At 42.1% G+C, this 20,969-nt stretch overlaps 1 protein-coding gene across 1 annotated transcript in view; it reads left to right on the forward strand.

The window, feature by feature from the left end:
• Window positions 1–4,765: 4,765 nt before the first annotated feature.
• pdzrn3b (PDZ domain containing RING finger 3b) overlaps window positions 4,766–20,969 on the forward strand; it is a 66,351-nt gene continuing 50,147 nt past the window's right edge. Inside the window, exons 1-3 of the mRNA XM_088309682.1 lie at window positions 4,766–5,623; window positions 9,220–9,306; window positions 10,960–11,067. Coding sequence (XP_088165808.1) covers window positions 4,910–5,623; window positions 9,220–9,306; window positions 10,960–11,067 — 909 coding nt within the window. The 5' untranslated portion in view covers window positions 4,766–4,909. The remainder of the gene's footprint in view (window positions 5,624–9,219; window positions 9,307–10,959; window positions 11,068–20,969) is intronic.

Here is a 20,969-nt window from a genome sequence, read left to right on the forward strand (position 1 = left end):
ATCACACTCCTAAATGCAATGATGCTTAAATAAATTCAATTTGGAAATGTACTAATGATGGCTATTTTTTTTTCAATATTTTTAATGTGATGATAACCATGGAACTAAAAATGGGCAATAGACATCCCTGCCCCGGCTGTAACATGCATTTTGACTGAAGTGACAATCTAAGGTCAATAGTAAAAAAAAATAAATAAATAAATGGAAATGAACTGACACTTTACTGAAAGTCAGAGTAACGCCACATTTGAAGTTTCTTCTGCGTCTTCACTCTACAGCTCGCAAGACTCAAGTGTTTGTTTAAGAACACAGCTTTGGCCTGGCTTCCTGTCTCTTGGAGAAAAGACTTAGATAGAAAGCAGCCGTGCTTGTCTGGACCGGTCTTGTGTGGCCTGGCGCCAAAGTTCATCTCTGACCTTTTAGAGCCATGTGAAATTGTTTTGCTTGCTGGTGCGCAGAGTCTGGACTAAACTTTGAGAATGTTCAAATCCAGCTTCTCCTTGATTTGAATTTCAGAAACAAAAAACATTTCATGTTTTATGGAATGATTTTAGTTGTCTTTTGATTTGCCTTTTGGATGATTTGTACTCTACTTTCCGTCCCATATAATTGTTGCTGTAGCATAAAACGCTAATTTTATAGCAACAAAGGTGTAAAAAACATTCAGAGACAAAATCAAGGATTCCTCCAAGGTCAGGTTTTTTTTTTTTTTTTTTTTTTTACAATTTATTCATTCACTGCTCATTTGTCGCTCACAAGTAGGCCAGGAAATGAAATGCTAATAAGATCGTTGTGCCGTGTGCAAAGAATTAACCAACTTTTTGCACACAATATTTTTAACCAAAGCCTCAGAATGTTATTTTGCCCACACACTGTTCCTTTGAGGGATTTATCTTGCATCGCAATCAGCAGAAGAACAACCAGCATCTGAAATAGCACAAATAAAAGAGGGTGAGCTTTTTTTTCCCCCTTTTTTTCGCTCGCCTCTTTTGGGTGATGTTTACAGGAAACCGTGTGGAGGAAGTGTGTTTATTTTCCTACTGCGCCTAAGAATATAAGCAGAAAGTCTATCTCCATTCCCATCTGAGCTGGCCAGGTAGCGCAGTCAGGCAAAGGCTCTTTTGGACAAAGTCGGGTGAAGGTATTTGCCTCTCAGGCATCTCAAGTATTAGCCTGGGAGATGTGTGTGCACTGGAGGTAAGCAGCCTTGCAAACATCTGAGCGTTTAAAGGATAAGTCAGACCCAAAGTCATTTCATATAAATTTAAAAAAGAAATCAATTAACAAAAAAAAAAATATATATATATATAATTAATTTATTTATGTATTTATTTATTTAATTATTAGGGCAGTCAAAATGAGTGTGACATTTTTCAAATATAATTTTCATACTTTGCAAAGCCAAATTAGTATGATGTTCCAAAATAAAAGAGCCTTGTTACAATATATACAAAATTACAATTGACAATTTCTTGAACGCATTACAAGACAAACATCAAATAACATTTTCTCTATTGTCTCCTTTTATGAGGGGATTAGCAAACGTGTTTTTTCTTCCAGCTTGTGTCAAATGCACTTTTGTGTGGCTCTGAAGGGAAAGCAACAACTATGACCTCAGTCTGTTATTTTGGTAATGGCAAATTAGAAGGGACTTGTTTCCGATTAGCTCGTAATGTTACTTACGCAGACCATTGCCTTGTTTCCGTCTATATTGAGTTATCCCTCACCGAACCCGACTCGGTGTTGCTCGGCTGGTACTTATCAGGCTGGTTGCTTTTCTTTATGATGGAATACATAATAATGACTATGTTATTACATTTTTTTGGTTTGTCTTATCCCAGATGACTTTTTTCACAGGACATGGGTGGAGCATTTAAATGAGCCTGCGCAGTTGTGACCGTTGTATTGAGAAATGAGCAGTTGTTCAGCCGTATTCCTACAAATAAAGGTAATCAAGGCGAGCCGCTGTCATGTTCGCGCTCATCAGCCGTGCGTGAAGACGTTGGCGGGCGTATGTGCGAGTGTGAACCACGCTTGTTGCACCCCCTGTCAGCACTGATGTCACATGGTGCCGGTTCACGGTGGCTGTTCTCATTATCAGCGAGCTTTCAGCACAGCACCTTTTATCTGCCGCTGCAGTCCTGCCGTCACTCTACTTCAGGTGACAGCGCTTTGCCACGATTGGAGAACCTTTGAAATATCTGATCTTCAAGACTTGTTACTTTTAATCCTGCCACTGATATCCTCTGTAGCTTCGGTTATTTGACCAGTCGGAATTTAGGCTTTATGATGGATTAGGCCAGTGCTTCTCAAATAGGGGGGCCGACCCCTTTGGGGGTGCGATGCTGAGGAACATGCTTTTTTTCCCTGCCGTACTACAATAAAGTGTAATTGCACATCCACCCCAGTAGTTGGCAGTAGCGCTTTCGTTGCCCATTGTGAGTGAGTCTTAACTTTACGGTGTAGGTTAGTTTTGCAAAAAAAAAAAAATGCTCTTTTTTATAGTTGTGGCGGCGAGTGGGTGGTAGGAAGGGGGCGCAAATTGCTTTCTTCTTGCTCGGGTGGGCGTAACATAAAATAATTGCGAAGCACTGGATTAGGCAATGAAAGATAGCATGAAAGCCATAATTGCCTCAGGAAGTTCGATTTTCCGAATACGCAAGGCCGAATTGATTTGGCTCTCATGGGTGTGCCGAAGCGCATTTAATGACAATCACGCGCGTCGCACGATGGTCAAGACGTGTAACTCCTGTAAATATAATGTGTGCAATTACATCATCATATGTGCCTCATATCAACATGAAAGCAAACTTTGGAACGCTCCTTTTTTTTTTTTTTTCCTTCACTTGAATAAAGCCTCCGAGATAAAGGCGGCCCATTGCACCGTGTGTGTTATTTATAGACTCAGTGGGAACGGAGCTCCCAGAAAATCAGCAGTACTTGGTAGGCTGCAGAAAGGAACTTACGATTGGAGATTGTCAAGTGACCCCTCCCTAGCCCACCCCCACCCGCCGTGGTGGGAGTTGGACACTCATCTGTTCCGAATATTACACACTTGTGCCTTTGAAACCTCTGGAACGAATGCATTACAGTGTGCAAGTCCAGCATCAAATACCGAGGCTTTTTCGAGACAGATCCCTCAGCTGGAAAACAAATGACAAGGATTGGAACATAAAAGTCTGAAGTTTCCATCACTTTTTATTTTATTTTTAGACTTTCAATTTGTTACAATAATAAATTTTGTTTGCGGTGTCCTCATATACAAGATGTGCCGCAATTGGATGCGGGGGATCGTTTGTCTTTTGTGTTTTATCTTCACTTTCCTTCATTTCTCTGAAAACAACGGTAAACAAGTCAAAGTAGTCGCAGCAGCAAAAATAATAATGCAAATTGTTGCTTTGGCCCATGAAACATTGAAGCCCGCCAAGGTGCACAGTCAGCCATCTGCCCTCCCCTTCCATGAAGATCTAATTAGCTCCGGTACGTGACTTCAGAACGAGGTCAGATTTCCTGATTTTTTTTTTATTTATTTATTTTTTTACATTTTGACATATTTCCTATTTAATGGAGTTTTCTGTAATTATGATTTTTTTTTTATTGAGTTATTTTTTTGCTTTTGAGTAAGTCCTTGAATCGCTGACACACATTCTGTTTCGAGCCTCCCATTGAGATCGTATTTCTTTTGTTTTTGTTTTTTCACGGCAGCATTTGGAACACCAAGAACTTATCTGGCATTGACCCTCATGCTTTTGTCATAGCTTAAAAAAGAGGTGATGATTATGAGATGGCTCAACTCCAAAGCCGGGCAAAGTGCCCACTTTGCTGATGCAAAGATCTGTTCTGTGCATTGCATCAAAGGTGTCTGGTGGTCCACGTTCAATCATAGCAGCTAAAACCAGCCGTATCAAAACGGAGACAGAATTCTTTTGGCATATACATGTATTTATTTGTTAAGGGTACACACACGCTTGCACAATTTCAGAGCGCTCTTGCCATTTTGAACAGGTATGAGGAATTTTAAACATCCCCTTTGCATACCCAACTTTGAGCCACCTCACTACTGCAGGCGTCCCAGGGAAGCCAAAAAATGAATCAGGCATAATAGCAAGAGTTGCTAAGACTGTTTGTTTAGTTGGAGAGCAAGTAAATGAGCAATCGACATCTTGAAAAAAAAAAAGAGTATTTGTTTTTCTTTTTTATGCAAAACAAATACAAAAAAATCAAATGACATCAGATAAAGCTTCTACCTTAACCTTTCGAGAGATAATTTGGCAATTATCAATAACGGCAGATGTGGAATAAACCTTTTTGTTTCTTCTAATACATTTGTAAAGTATTATATATGTATTGTTTACTTATGATCATCTCTGCGTGCGTGTATGCAACTTGTGATCTCACTCTCAAAAGTTGTTCAAGGGTTATTACTTATTTTTCAAAGAATATTATTTATTGGGAGTGGGGGGGGGAGTAATTACTATGAGTCGTCAACATTTGCGTCTGATTATTTACGTGTATGACTGTTGATATGAGCATCGATGACGTCAGTTTTCAAGGAACGTTTGATCAGCTTCAAAATCACCATCACCAAAAACACTGTACTGGTTTGAAGAAGAAAATAACATATTAACTACAATTCTAGTCAACTCTCCATTTATGTTAAATAGCATTCTTAATTGTCTCTACTTTGCGAAACAAAACAGCTGACGCTTCGATCGATTCCCAAACTTCCGAGCGGCACCTAAACGCACCAAAAAGTCCGTCAATTACTGGAGTGAAGACTGCGAAGACTCTGGAAACACTAGTTGGTGTGCGAACGCTCCTCCAATGACCAGCTAAGAACGCCCCACTGCTCCGTCTCACGCTGCGGGGGTGGGGAGCCCACAAAGTTTGGATTCGGCCTCGGTCAAACATGGGATTCGAGCTGGACCGCTTCAACGGAACAGTCGACCCGGATTTGAAATGCAATCTGTGCAATAAAGTTCTGGAAGACCCGCTGACTACTCCGTGCGGCCACGTCTTCTGCTCCGGTTGCGTTCTACCTTGGGTCGTCCAGCAGAGCAGCTGCCCCGTCAAATGCCAGCGGATCTCCTCCAAAGAGCTGAACCACGTCCTGCCTTTGAAAAACCTCATCCTGAAGCTGGACATCAAATGTGACAACCACGTGCGGGGCTGCGATGCGGTGGTGAAGCTGCAGCACCTGGCCGAACACGCCGGGATGTGCGACTACTCTCCGGCCAAGTGTGGGAATAAAGGATGCAACGCGGTGCTCAGCCTGCGGGACGTGGAAGCTCACATGCGGGAGACGTGCGACTTTCGAGCGGCGGGCTTGTGCGAGCGCGGTTGCGGCTTGACGCTCACGCTGAAAGAGCAGCGACTCAACGACCATTGCTGCGTGAGAGCCCTGAAGGCGCAAAACGGCGTGCTGCAATATAAAATGATGTGTCTGGATAGCGAGTTTAAGAAGCAGACGATCGAAGCCAACAAGAGGGAGAAAGCACTTCTAGCGCAACTTTCCGCCGCGCACGCTGAGCTGCAGATGACGGCGGTGAAATATCAGAAGAAATTCGCAGAGTACAGCGAGAGGATCGACTCTCTCACCAGAACTGTGACTTTCTCCTGCAAGGTAAGCGCCGAGCAACAAGCATTCCTCCACTTTGTGCTCTCTTGAGTTGAAACTTTTGAAAGAGTTGTTGATGTTGTTCCTTGTGAAAGGTCAGCGTTTACAATGCTCTGTGCTGTCTTCTTTGAGACATGGATGTCAGCTGTGCCTCTGGCCAGCTGGCAGTCAAGAGGGGGGGGGGGGCAAATATTTACTGCAGGTCTGTACAAAACAAGAGCCGGGTTCCACTTATGTCGGCTCCTGGCAGCATGCTTTGTTTGGAGTCCTGTCATCCCAGGGTCACCTTTCAGTGCCACAATCATAACAAACTAAAAGGGTGACTTTACTAACAACACTTTCAGCTTCAGTTGGAAACTTTGGGATAGATTACAGCATTTCTTTTTTTCCCAAGGTTTGTAGTTTATGTTAAAAAAAAAAGCACACGGCCCACCACCCAAGAAAAATTGCACAAATAGTCTACAGTATTTTATTTATTTGGATTCTTTTTTGTGTCAGGTCCTCACAAGCCACCACCCAGACAATTTTCCATGTTATCATTTTTGTTTTGTTATTTTTTTCCCAATGCGTTTTAACAGGCGTAAATTATTCTCCGATTTCTTTATTTTTCTCTTCGTGGTCCCAATTGTTCTGCCTATCGATTGCATGTTGGTGGCATTGATCGAAAGAAAAACACATTATTTATCGTAAATATATCATACTTTAGACATGAAATGTAATCTCTTTCCTGCAGCACACCTGACGATCTCTCACGGCACACAAATATGACGTAGCACTGCATTAAAATGAATCATGACGGGTGGTATGGAGAATGCAAAGTTCAATTGGATTCTCCATACCAAAAAGTTTTTTTTTTTTTGCTGCCGGAGAGACAGACGCCATATTAAAATTAAGTTCAACCCGTTCTAAACATGTGCATCCATTTCCAACCGCCCATTTGTATTCCTTTTTTATTTGAGGTTTTTATTCCTGCAGCGTGAGTGTAGTTGCCTGTGATGTGTCCAAGTCGACTGGTAAATCGTACATCAGATGCACTGAGGTAAGGCGTGGATGGACTTGCTCATGGTGGAAGAAGACAAGTTGTCTGCTTGCGCAGCTGCTTGTTATCCTTCCTTTGACAGCACGTCACAGTCCCACTGAGATATACATGCATCACAGTGCAGTCCCCTGTTCTGGCAGGCCTTGAACACGGATAAAAGAAACGACAATTGTTCTGGATGGGAGCCACAAAAAGAAAAAACATAGTTTTTTTCTTTTTAAATAGACTTTTATGGGGAACAGTAAAGTTGAGAACCGTCCCAGAAGACAACTTCATGTTTGTGATGTCACTAATCACATTTAAACATGTAGCAATTGAATGATTGCGCAATAACGCATTTTTTTAAAAACTTTTTTAATACGAGTTTATGTACTTCCGGGTCATCTTCCGAGTAAACAAAAGCAACAGAGCTTGAGCGCGTTCACGCCTGGGTGAGTTTAATTGAATTTGACTTTGAAATCGCCTTGAAATACAAAGATATAGAATCAGTTCTTGATATTAAGCACGGCTTCCCAAAAAAAAAAGAAAGACATCCGAAAGAACGAGGATATCTCTTAACCGCAAGAAGCGTTACAAACTATCCTCCATCATTATTGCCGTCTCCGACGGACTGTCGTCTCGCAAACTGACCCGGAAGTACATACATGCGCCTAGCTAATAAATAAATGAATAAATAAACGGGGGTCCTTCCCTCTCAAAAAACATTTGCGTTATCTCTCAATCTTTGCGAGGCAACGTAAAGTTTTTTTTAACTTCCATAATCACCTTCGGGACTCGGTACAGTTACTCTATTACATCACAGCCCCCGCCAAAAGCAAACCGCATTACAGAGCAGTACATTTTGTACGTTTTAAATGCGCCATTTTTTTCCTTTTCCAAAAATTAAAATCAGGCCATTCTTTTTGAAAATGTGGTAATGCAGTATGGTCTTCCTTCTCTACCGTCTTCATGTATTCAATTACTTAGTCAAAGGTTGGGGGTTTGGAACGATGAAGCATGTGTTGATCGTCTTCGTCTGGTCCAAATTAGCAACGTCTTCGTCAGAGTACCAAGCATTTATCTGCACAATTTTTTGCCAGACTTTTGCCTAACTGTGCAGTATGTCAAGTCAAAAGTTTCTGTTGGCCTGAACCAGGAATGCCATTTTAATGCAATGTAAAAGTGTTGCCTAAAATCGTCTTTTCTAAGACAAAGACTTTGTTGAAGACTTTACCGTACCGTCCAGGACTTCAATCAATGTGAGACTGGAAGTTCCTTTTTTATTTCTAGCACCTGGGCATACCTGATGCTTTAGGAAATGCACAACCAACTGAAGGAGTGTTTGCAGATGTGTAAGAAAATGCTCCTTAATTACTCTGATTTCATTCGAAAGTCTCGCCGATTTAATGTTAAAACACTTCCAAAATCCATCTAGTTTGTTTCAGGGCAGATTCTTGTCGCCGAGTTGCACAAAGCAGCTTTATCTTATTTTTTTGAAATTGTCCTCTTGGCTCCTGCACCTTTTTGCTGACATGTCTGCCTCGCTGATGTGAAAGCATGTGTTGCTAATGGTGGCGTGACACAATGCAGGGCTGCGAATTCCTCAACGGCCTGACAACACATGATGGCCTTTTTGGCAGTCAGGGCACTGAACATGCCGATAATATCTATGCTTTAAATTTAGTCAGCGTAACATGTATGGAGTGTTAGCTTGGGAGCAAACGAGTTCCTCTCCAAAGTCCAATTTTGTTTGGGTTTATAACAAATTGAGTTGAGATTCAAATGTTAAAATCAAGGCAGAATCCATTTTCTGTCATTGCCAGATTGTATGGTAACAATCGATAACATATAATTTTTCCACTTACTATTACTTTTTCCGGGGCACATCAGACCACCAACCAGCAGGGGGCGATATCGCCTTCTCATTGACCATAAAAACATGGCAGTCAAAATGATTGATGTTCAATTTCTTTCTACTTTCCAGTGTGTCCACAGATCAAAAATGTCGCTAAAAGTTCGAGAAAAAGGTCTTTACAATTTCTTAAATTAAGATTTAGATTTGCATTCAGAAATACTGTATGATCATCTTCACACTTCACTTGGGAGTTTCACCCTCAATTTCTTTTGCAAGACTATGAGTGCCCTGCCGGGAATAAATGTTGTAATTTGCCAAAGACAGCTGTCTTCAAATGTCATTTTTACCTCGGGGGAGGAAAAAAACTTGCAATGAAGGAAACATGGGACACACAAAAAATAAAAAAATAAAAGTGAAAGCCTTTTGTGGATGAAATCTTTTCCAAGCTAACTGAGCTGAAGTCTCAGCAGCTTCAATGAAATCATTTGCCAACATCTTGCGACCTCAACGTCTTGCACAATGACACTTTGACATATTGTGGTGGTTGACATATTGGTGTTCTTTTGTTCCCGACAATTTCGGTCTGTCTTGAGAGCATTCCAGTTCAGAAGATCTTCATTTTCCTATTCTGTAGACATAATCTACAAGTGAATGTGAGTCAATGCTGGAATATTCCAAGTAACCTGCTTCATATTTTTTTTCACATGTCTCTCCTCTATGTGCCCGTAGGAAAGAGATGCTAAAAGTGTGGCAGTTGTCCTCCCCCGTGAGGGCGGATCGCTGGGATTTAACATCATGGGAGGAAAGCCGTGTGCGGTAGGTTAAAAGCAGAGCATCCTGGAGATTTCGCCCGCCCCGCCCCCTTTAGTGATCAGACAAGTGTCATATGTCAAGCCAGGAATGTAAAGCACACACTTGGAGCACCACAATCCTCCCCCTGTAGGACTGAGTTTAGATGCTCCCGCATGTTTTCTGTCTGTGAATGAATGGCACTGCGTTATTACGTTTCATTGTGCTTATATTCGGTTGGCTCGTGGTTTAGGCACATTACAGATTGGGGAAGAAAAAAAATACTATAATTACTTTTATGAGCATTAAATACGGGGTCATGTCTGTGACCTGACTTGTGTCTCTAATTGAGGACATTTTGGTGGTGAGGTCAAAAGCAAAAGTTGCTTTGTCCGGCCTGTAATTTTGCTTTCTGTTAGAGTTCTGAATTTGAATATGATGCCACACACTTAGAATAAAAATGAAATGTTCTCGCCAAATGGAGCAATCGGTATCTGTGTCGCTCCGACTCTACTCAAGTCTTAACAGGTTTTCCACCGCCACAGAGACGCCATTTTTCTGTAGCATACATTCTGACATTGAAACGTTTTATGGCAGGAAACTATAATGAGATTGAAAGCATAAAAGTCTGCGTTTTTTTTTTTGCTTCTTGCTGCCATGAAAGGCCCATGCATTGAGCTCATGAAAGAGCTGACATAATACTTGGCCTTTTTGCGTTTCGACCGACCTCAAAAACCAACAGTCGGTGGAAGAGGCTATTCATTAGGATAGGGAGAGCTAATGTCCGTTTAGCTCCTGACATCCGCTTTTCATGTGGCTGTCGTTCAGGAATGGCTGCTACCAGCAATCAGCTGCCAGATTTTGTGGTCTCTCCCCGCTAGACCTTGTTTGTCTGCAAATGTCACGGGTTAGTCGTAGGGCAAAGAGCGCAAGAGCTTGTCAAATTATTTGCAGCGAAGCGGCGTCCACACTGCCACTGAATGCTGCTTTGGAAAAAGAGGAAGGACGCCGATCCAGAATTGTTTGTACCGTATTTTCTGGACTATAAGGTGCACCTGTATAGAAGCCGCAGCAACTCTTTAAAAAAAAAAAAAAAAAACGATAAAAATGCCGCACCAGGCTATAAGTCGCAGTTTTCTATGTTGAAAAAAAAAAAGTTATTTACCGCATGTACAGAACGATTTTGTACTGTGAATGCACATAAAGGCACATAAACAGATTAAAACAGTGCCTTTTAACATGGCAACAACTTTGCTAATTAAAACAGAACAAACCCAAGAGAAAAAAAAAATCAAGATTTATTTGACATATTTTCTGAACTATAGAGCGCCCCTACTGGTGAAAGAAGAGATTGTGGCTATGCTACTGAGATGAGGTTTTTCATGCCCTGCCATAGTTTGGCAGATAATCATGCGACAGCGTGGATGTGTTCTATCAAAAACTCCAATGCATGGGAAATTAAATATGCTTCCGCTCTTATAATTTGTAACTAGTAACTTTCCGTCATTCATTTTTTAACTAGTAATTTGCGACAAAATGAGATCGTTTGATGTGAGTCCAATGTAATACTTGCACAGTAGGAGTTTAATTACATGTTGCTAACCCTCATAACTTTTTTTTATTTTTTAAAACATGTCGAGAAGTGACTTCTACGTGTGATGTATGTGATTTCCTCCACAGGATGATAACGACAGCACTTCAAATGAGGGGATCTTTGTGTCCAAAATCATTGAGAGTGGACCAGCCGACAAGGAGGACGGCCTCCAACTCCACGACCGGATTATTGAGGTATGTGCCTCTCCCTGTCCAGTCATGCAAAAGGGAAAATTTGCAAATGATATTGCAGATGGGAAGTTGGATGAAGTATCATGCCTATCAACACTCGGCGAATATTTATGTCTCAGTGACCGCACAAATCACCTCAAGATGACAACATGACACCTCAAAGCAGCATTTTGGGATTTAAACTGTAGCCAAGAATATGAGTCTGGTGTGCAACGGCAAAACGTTCTTACAATGAGTTCTTCAGTTTAACACTGGAGACATGTTAAATGGGAAGTCCTTGCAGCGAGACCAGGATTACATTTTACTTACCAGAGTGGTTTTACTTCTGTTTGGGCATGCACAACGTCTTGCCAGCCCCACACAGAAGCAATGTTTTCAAAAGGACTCATTTGTGTTTGACGGCGACGAGAGTGAGACGAGGCACAGCAATCAACCTGTTTGCCTGACTATAAAAACAACAACAACAAAAGAAACGCTACGTCATGCGTTGAGGTGTTGTTTCAAGAGCGTAAACATCGGAAGTTCATTTAAGACTAATTTCTTGCGGCGAAATATGCCTTCTTTTATTTTGTTCCAAAATGTATTGTCATTTTCATTAAAGTGATATTGTTAGACAATATCAAAAATTTCACATTCCAAATACTTTGATATAAAGAAAAAATACATTAGAACAGGGGTGGGCAAACCTTTTGATTGGCGGGCCACAATGGGTTCTAAAATTTGACGAAGGGGCCGGACCAAGAGTTGGATAGAGTGTTTTGGTAACCTCACCTCATTGGAAAAAAAAATACATTTAATTTTAAATGAAAGGGAACAAAAGAATAACAACAAAATATCTGCCTTTGACACACCAAAGTATTTAGAAAATAAAACACGAACAACGTTTATTCATTAAATTTTTTTCAAGTTCGGCGGGCCGGATTATAACATTTAACGGGCTGCATGTGGCCCCCGAGCCGTAGTTTGCCCACGCCTGCATTGTAAGTTACTCACCATTTATTACTTTAGTAGTATTTTCATACTACTAAATCTCACTCAAGTATTCTCCTCACTTCTGTCACAACAATTTGACTCTTCTCAGTGTTAAAGAGCCCGGCTTCAGCTCTCTTCCTGCAATGATGCTTATGAAACGTTGACATGGGAGCAAAAAAAAAAAAAAAAAATCTCGCTAACCTTGAGGTCAACTCATGGGATGCGTTGAAAAACTCAACTCCACAAAGGTTGCTTTCACGGACGCGTTGTCAGCCCGAATCGTCCACAATGGCTTTCGGCAACAAAGCCGTTTCTGTGGACGACATACAAGTGCGGATTACCGCACGCCGCAAGACGACAAATATGGTTTGTTGCTGTCAAACCTCGACGAAATTGCCCCAAGCTTTTTTTTTTTTTTGACCAATGCTCTGCTAACAAAGATGTTTGTGGGAAGCATTTAGAAGAAAGTCCTCGGTCGTGCTTAAATAGAGGACGCACGACTGAAATGATGGTGGAGAGAATCTCGTTTTAAAGGGTGCCTGGCCTGAACAATAATGTTTGTGCTCCCTCGTCAGCCATGCAATTAAAATGATGTTTGCACAAGTACAATAATCTATCTGTCATAAGAAATTGAAGCTTGGTAGCTGAGAATGAGGATGTGGCAAAGAGCCATCTGAAGTGGCAAATCTTTGCGAGCCCAAGGACAATGGCGTTGACTTTTGGCTCCTCCCATTAGGGGGTCACCCACAGCGAATCACTCGCATGATCCATTTGGCACCCGATACCCTCCCTGAGGGACTTGCCATTAGGCGGCAGATTTCTACACTAGCGGCGCCGGCAAGCGACCGTAACTGTAATCAAAACGCCCAAATTGAAACACTTCAGAGTTGTTGTTCCACATTATCGCTTTTTATTCCGTCGGTAACCTGATCGTCGTGCTGGCTCGTACTCCGAGTGCTCCCTCTTTGTCGCCTCGCTTGCGCAAAGATTTCCAGGTCATGTACTTTTAAATTTCCCTTCAAACACATTTGTCATCATGACAAGCTTGCAATTGTATTGGTTGCACGTTTGACGTAAGCTGAAGTCCGCTTGGCTATGTTGGCTTTATGGAAGAAACTGAGTCCGTATTGCCCAAAGGAGTTGCATGGTTGTTTTGAAAACGACTCCTTGTGGCCTCTTGTCCTAGTTTGTAGGCTGTGTGGGATGATTATCAGAGCAGTATAGGTTTTCCTTTCCGGTTTCTCTTCACAGTAACAAACCTACAGCATGCGTCTAAAACATGAAGACGGCAAATAATAATCGTTGCGGCTACGGACACAAAGCAACCTTTTCAAGTAAAACAACAAGAAACGTCCGACAGCACGTCACACCTGACGAACGCAGAAGCGTGTTCATTCCGGCGCGTCGATCTGGATGTAGCGTGTTCATGATGAGCCACGCTTCGTACTTCTGCAACAGGCTCTTAGCGACGCGGCGCGATAGCAGATGGCTTCCCTCAAACTGAGCTGTTACGAATCAGCACATGAATTCCCCCCTTGTTCTGTCCCAAAAGCTTGAGCGATGTTCACATTTTCGAGAGACCTTCACAAGCTGAAAAATATTACCTAGCAGGTAAAGTGTTTGCAGACACTTTTATTTTTTTTAACTTCCTCAAATGTTGTAGTTTTTTTTTTGTATGGTTCAGGATGGAACCACATGTTAAGTAACAATACCACGGCTATCCGATGTCCAAGAACTTCATTAGAAGTCTTTGTCGCCTTTTCCTTGTTTTTTCTTTTTACGTCTTCCTTCTGTACTGCGTAAGTCCACTTAAACATGATGAAACACAAAAGTTACAACAAAGCTAAATATACTAAAATTGCTTCTACGTGCCTGAGCAATTCATGATGAGGGGGAAGAATTTGACGTAAGCAATGCGTTTGAACAATTGTGAACAAAGAAAGGAAAATGCCGACGCCCGGACTGCCGTTGCGAATGTCACCTTGTAAATCCTCAGCAAACATTCTTGGGTCGCAAAGGGCAAACGGCAACAACTACGTTAAAATAAGCGGACACAGGGAAACGCCAATTCTAATATGGCAGGTCGGACTCTATGTGTGTGTGTGTGTGTCTTCTAGAGAAGAAGGAGGGGTCTTGCCAGCAGGAATGTGTTCCAGCTAAGACAATATTTATATAAATGTATACACTTCTGAACTGCCGAGTGCCGAATGCCGGTGCAAAATCCGACAAAAGAACCTTTTCATTCAGTCTCAACAAGGCCATGAGGCAAATTGTCGAAAAGGCACTGTACAACGCTTGCAGACGTGTTCGTGTATGCAAAGTTCCAGTTTGTTGCAAAATCTTTTATCCATCGCTAAAGTTAGGTTACGTGATTTTCAACCGAAAGTCTCTGTTTGGTCTCCGAAATAATCAATATAATTGTGTAAATAATGCGTTTGTAGCTCAGCCCCTTGTAGCTCCTCCCTTCGAGCAAAACGAAAAGATGTTTAAACCGTTCAACCGCATCTTGTGACGTAAAGTACAAACCAGGTAAACTGCAGAATATGAAATTCGTCATGATTTTAGTCTGTGTGGCTTTCGCTTTCGATAATTGATAGCCACCATCCTTTTGTCACAACCTGTTCCCGTAATCCGATGCCACGGGTGCAAAATGTTACGCTGAACGCAATTGTTTTGGCATGGTACACGTGGGGGAATTTTTCAAATCTTAAAAGATTATTTTATCCCTGATAGATCCCCGACATAAATATAGAAAACCAGTTATTCATCAGTCTGAGTCACATTTTGTGTTTTGTGTTACGGTTTGGCAGGGATGAGGATCCAATTTCAGGGAAGCAGAGAAGCATGCTCTCAAAAAAAGTAATTTAATTTCGAAAGAACAAAAAGGCAAACAAGGTTCTGGGAGTGATCAAAATTACTAAAGTCCAAAATAAGGTTAAAAGTACCAAGACAAAAAAAAATACACTGCATGGCATGACTACGACAAGGACAGACACGGCAAACAAACAATGAACCAACAAGGACTGATAGAAAGCAGGGAACGAAATACTAGCCAACTGAGCTGGCAACAAGAAACACCTGGACAAAACCCAAATGGCCGAGGGAGCAGACTGGAAGACACAAGGGACCGGCTTGATGAGCATAGACGGACTCACAAAAAAAAAATAAAAATTTAAATAAAGAGAGGCACACAGGAAACAAGGAAAACATAACAAAACGACAACTAACCAAAACCAAGGCAACAAAAACACACATCATGACGGTCTGCTTCGATAATCTCAACAACGTGCGCGCTCTAAAACAAAGAACACAACTCCGAGTCAAAATTACCCGAGTGTTTCTAAAGTGGACTAGAAACAGACGGGAGTGTTGTAAGAGGGCGATGTTGCCAAGAAATGATAAAAAAGTCGGCCAGGATTCTTTGATTATTTTGTATAAGATTCTCCCAAGTATGGTTTCATATTTAAGAATGTCAGCTGACTTGCTTTGGACAAATCCACTTGAACGCACCGCAGACATAAGACTAATCTTTTAGAAAAATCTTATTAGATAGTTGTTGGTTTGCCGTCCTTGGTGAGGAAGTGGCAAATCGGGACAAAATCATCTCGATTGTCTTTATGCACGTTGCGTCAAAAACGGTGACTTTGAAGTTGAACGTATGTCTCGACTGGACCGCCACACAGCTGCCGTTTCTTACTTGTCACTTGTGTTGTGAGTTCCCAAGCTTACTAGCTGTGACCACCCCAAACCTCCCTGCAGTTCCTTCCAAGTATCGGGTCACGTTGCAGGAGCCAGCTTTTAAAGGCCGTCACTGACAGAAATGTAAATTGAGCTTCGTCTCAGGTATGCATGCCCCCTATGGCTTTATTTTTTTTTTCATTTGTTTTCCTTGTGCGAGGGTTAAGTTGTGGTGACTTTGTGGAGACGTTGGAAACTAAATGCCACATTGTTAACGGCCTCATGTTTTTTCGTTTGGACAATCCAGATGTTGTTTCCAGTCAGGAATGACAAATTATTTATTTTCTTTACAATTGACGCCTCGAGTTTTTGGGGGATAAAGTTGAGAAAATTCTGCTTTTCTGCTTACCAAGACATTTTGGACATCTTTTGTACAAGCATTACTACTGACTTGTATCACGATCACGTTGAGTTATTTTAGGCATTTCCTTATTAACCGGTGGATAGAAAAATTGCAATGAATAACAAAGCATACCATGGTTGATCCAGATGCAACACTCCTAGTGTTAATTTTCTGTTCTTAATTCCTATCGGTGTGAAAACGCTACAGAAAAAAAAATGCCAGTTCAAGTGCAAAATTTCACTGTTGCCTTTTTAAAGTCTATTTGGCAAAAGAGCGTGACATCATTTGACGCAGCACACGGCATCCTCAGCAGGACTTTCCTCCCTTATTTTGGACCTGTGGGGCTAAGCGGAACAGACAAGCAAGTTATTTCCCGAAGGAGGATCACATGTTGTTTGGCATTCGGAGGCAAGAGGCAGTTCTTTGTCAAACCCTTTATTGGATTTTAGCCTCTTTGCACGCTATGTGTTTACTCCGCCGATGGATAACCTGAATGCGGCCGTGCTCCACTTTGGACCCAGACAGGGTGAATCCATCCCAGGATAAGCAATCCAAGCCTTGTCGGTAGCCACATCACATTCCAGTGTCCCGTGGTCTAGATGAGGCAGGAACAGGACATTCAATCAAATCGAACTTTAAAGAGGGGGGTACTCCGCAAATGGTGTTAATGGCTCGACGCAGAGCTGCTTTTAGGGAGTGAGGACAAGCACATCTTTGTTTTCTAGTGCTACTTATAGGGGGGTGGGGGGGTGACGTGGTGGGGGGTTTATAAGATGTGTAGTTGTTTCAGTCTGGAGATGGTGCGAGGTGAGCTTGCGCCTCACTCCAGCCAGACTGCAGTTTTTGTCTGTGTCCAGCACCGCACACACAATATGGTATTTTCCACTCACTTTTAATCCGCCGGGTCCTCAAAGGAAAAGCCGGCGCTTGATTTCTGTGGAGACATCCAGTCTGGGTGGACTGTAAATGTGTTTGCTCGGCTGCGACAGCGCCTTGTCTGGCTCCTGGTTCTTCGTAGGTAGCGGGTTCATTTATGACACCTAAACGCCGCAAAGGCAGCAGAAATAGGCAAGTGTAATTAAATCTAATTCCACCGCAACTCAGCCACTGTCCTTGCGCAAAAAAAAAAAAAAAAGGATCGGCAACAATCGGCTCAGGTTGCTCAGCCAGCTGCTTCTCATGTCGGCCTCCGAGCCTCCAGCGCAAACTGCCCACTGACTTCTAATTAACTACCCTCAATTAAACGCTAATAGGCTGATTAACGGACTGGCTGGAATGGCTTCTGTTTCTTTCCCGCCCGGTTCTCCCGTGAAACCACCACGGGCTGAATGGCTCGTTCTCCCTTCCGTATTTCTGGCTCTATCGGGCTCAAGATCGGTTTAGCAGGGAACCATCCTGGTGAATTCCTGTGGGTTCAAAAGCATTTTGTGTCGCAGTTCTCTTCTTACCTGAAATTGTAGTAAAAAGATGGTTTTAGTATTAGATTTTATTCTTTTAACCCAGCTCATAATTTTTAGCTCTCTTGTAAAATCGAGTATGTTTGACAAGCTTTTATAGCAAGATAAATTTGTTTTACCCCAAAATATGAAACTTTGGTTTGTTATTTCTATGCATGATTCCAAATTTGTGCCAAGCACAGAAAATGAATGGTGAGTGGTCATGGATGTCCTGCACACTTTTAACTCCTTCACTGCCATTGACGGGTATAGAAGCCAAAAAGTACATTAGTGAAGAAGCGGCCTGCCAAACCTCAAAGGCCATGTGAAAAATAAATCCCAAAAATAGTCGAAGCATTCAATTCCTGATTCAAGGCCAAAGTTGTATATTTCCCATCAAATCCGTCTCAATCGGCGCCAACGTCTTGACAGGAGAGTACAGATGGTTGTGTACCCGCTAGAGATAAGATCTTCAACACTCCAATGAGTTTGATTATATTAAAATGATGATTCAGGCTGGCAGTGTAATAAATATGTTTTTGGTTCAAAAGTCGGCCTTTCACCACATACTAATTTCCACATCAGTCACACTTCATAGAGAAGCGGCATCCATATTTTATAGTTATTACTGAATTTTTTTGGGGGGTGACTTTAATATGCCGAATTTCTGAAAATGACTTATACACTAGAAATGTTCACAAAATCTATATTTTTTTACAAGCTGCTTACATTCTACCAAGTTGAAGATTCAAGCTTGCTGCATATTTTCTGCTGCACTTAACACCGAAGCGTTCGTCCACATTTGAATCACACAACGATTAAAAAACAAAAACGGTGCTTGGCCATGTTCCATGTGTACAATGAATACGAGCAGTATGTGGATGCATTGAACCGTTTCATTATTTCATCCGCGCTATACCGGAGCGACGGCCAACACCGCCTCCGACAGATGTTGGGTTTCATTTTGTAAGACTCCACCAGGACTTCACAGATGTAAAGAATCACGGAACATAATTGGCCCTCCTGTACAAGACAGATGTTCAGCAATATCTGAGCTAATTGAACCACATCAACTCCTTTTTCAGAGATAAATGTGCTCAAACGGCTTGTTTGAAGCTGCCACCACTCCAATTGTTCCGAGACACTCTTGAGGAGGTGGAGAGGTCACTTCCATTTTATCGGCCAACTAGAGCAACTGGGGTCCGCTGTGCTGCCTTTTCTCATGCAAATAGATGGAGAACGCTGTCTGTCAGCGTGGCTCTTCTACGCCTTTGCATTGGACTTCCTCTCGTTCCCTTGAGAGAGACGTTCCTTTTTAAATTTTGCCTCATTCGAGACTTCCTCTTTGGTTTTTTTGACTAACAGCCAGGAGCTAGTGTGTGGCTCATTCCCCCCCCCCCTCTTCCTCTCCGAGAAAAGTACCTCTACAGTGAGCTCTTTCTCAGTGGCTGCACCCCCTTCGTTAAAATACACAAGTGGTCCTGCTGAAAGGCATATTTTAATGTCTTAAGAGTCCTTTTATGCATTTATAGTTCCTGTGGAGAGCCTTACACATTTTTACCCAAAAATGATTATAATCTATTTTACAAACATTTTTCTATACTGTACTCAGTGGACATTTATATTAACCTTCTGGGCCTTTGCTGCTGGCCTAACATAATCAAGAAAAAAATGATCATATTCTTCACATTGATGTCATATTATATCCTAGTGTTGATTTTTTTAGGTGAGAATTTTTATCCAGTCAAAATTCAGCTAGCTAATGTTGCCAGGCAGATTTTACAATATCGGTAGCGCGCACAAATCGTCCGAGGCCTTCAGATACAATCGTGCGGGCGTCGGTTCTGTGACTCAAGGGAGCTTTTACAGTTGTGATAGCCAATCAGATCACGAGTTGATGACAGTAAGGCCTTCTCGCTGGCCACAATGGCCGAAGGAGGGAATTTAATTGCAGATACACTTGTCGGACTTTTCAAGAGAAGCTCGGTCGTCCAACACTCAGTACTGCGTAAGTGTCTGTCTCTATATTATTTGTCCAGCCGTGGTGTCATAAATATTGGTGTTATGAGGGTGATTTATTCAAGTAGGATTAGGTGAGACTTCACTGAAGGCCGACGTGTGAAATGCACGGCCCGTTCAAATATATAAAACATTGTTGCTTGATAAGTTCTTCCCTCATATTTTTAAAGTGTCGCCTTTATTCGAAGTCGTGTTCTCACAACAGCGCATCTCGCACCTGAGGCGGAAAAGTTTGAGTCCGCAAATTGCTTTTCGATTCTGTCATACGATAGCGCTTCGGCAGAGAAAATAACTGTCAGGTTCAGGAGACGCTCAGGACCGCCAACAGAGCCTGCCGAGACCTGTGCCAAGATCAACGGCAAGGTGTCAAGACAGATATCTTCATCGGCCTGCTTATATGCAGAATGTACAGAATTCTGTAGGCGGCGTTTAGTCGTACAAATACATTGCCTGACGTGCTGAGGCAGCCGTTTGTCTCCATCTTGGAGTGAGAGCCAAGCGAATAGTTTCCCATTCTCTTTCCCCCCTCCATATTGCAAAGGCCAAACGGTTGATTGATATGTGCAGGTGGTAAAGTATCCTTCCGAGGAAGCCTTCCCAGCTCAGTTAAAAGAGAATATTTTTCTCTCATTGCCGTCTTATGAAAACAGTAACCCCAAAGCACAAAGCTGAAGCAGGCCATGAAAAGAAGAAGAAGTGTAATATAACGTCTAATGTCTCCAACGTCATGCCTATCCTGGCGGGACAAAAGGCTTTTTAGTGCTGCGCCATCCGCCCAGCTGCCTTGGGCAGACTTTTAAACTCTAGAAAATTAAACCTTTTGTCCCGGTAGTTTTCACACACCCTCTTCTATGTCAGTGGAGCGACGGGATAATAGCCAAATAAAGGCTACCTTTCTGTCTCCCTTGATCATTTTGCAAGTGCAGTTTTTTTTTTAAACATTACGCTCTTAACAAAATGACTTTCTTGGTCATGATGTTGATGACATCGTCATGAGTGTTCAACATGACGTTGCTGCAGGACGTTTAAAAAAGCTTTCGGTTTCAATTTTGAGCTCATCTTGTATGACATCATCTAGCCTTAATAATACAATACAATTTTATTTATGTAATGCATTTTACAACAGCTGGATGTCATATTGTATCCTGGGGTTGTATTTTTTGGTGAGAGTTTTTATCCAATCACAATTTAGATAGCTCATGTTGCCAGGCAGATTTCTTAATACCAGGAGTCCACACTATTCGTGCCGAGGCCTTCAGATACAATCGTGCAGACATCTGTTCTGTCAAAGCCAAGGAGCTTTCACAGTTGATAGACAGTTGCGATAAGCCAATCAGATCACGAGTTGTTTACAGTGAGCCTTCTCGCTGGCCTTATGCTGAAGGTGATGAACGCGT

Source organism: Idiotropiscis lumnitzeri, chromosome 11, assembly GCF_059441095.1.
Source record: "Idiotropiscis lumnitzeri isolate Australia: NSW breed Sydney's pygmy pipehorse chromosome 11, RoL_Ilum_1.0, whole genome shotgun sequence".
Taxonomy (NCBI): Eukaryota; Metazoa; Chordata; class Actinopteri; order Syngnathiformes; family Syngnathidae; genus Idiotropiscis; species Idiotropiscis lumnitzeri.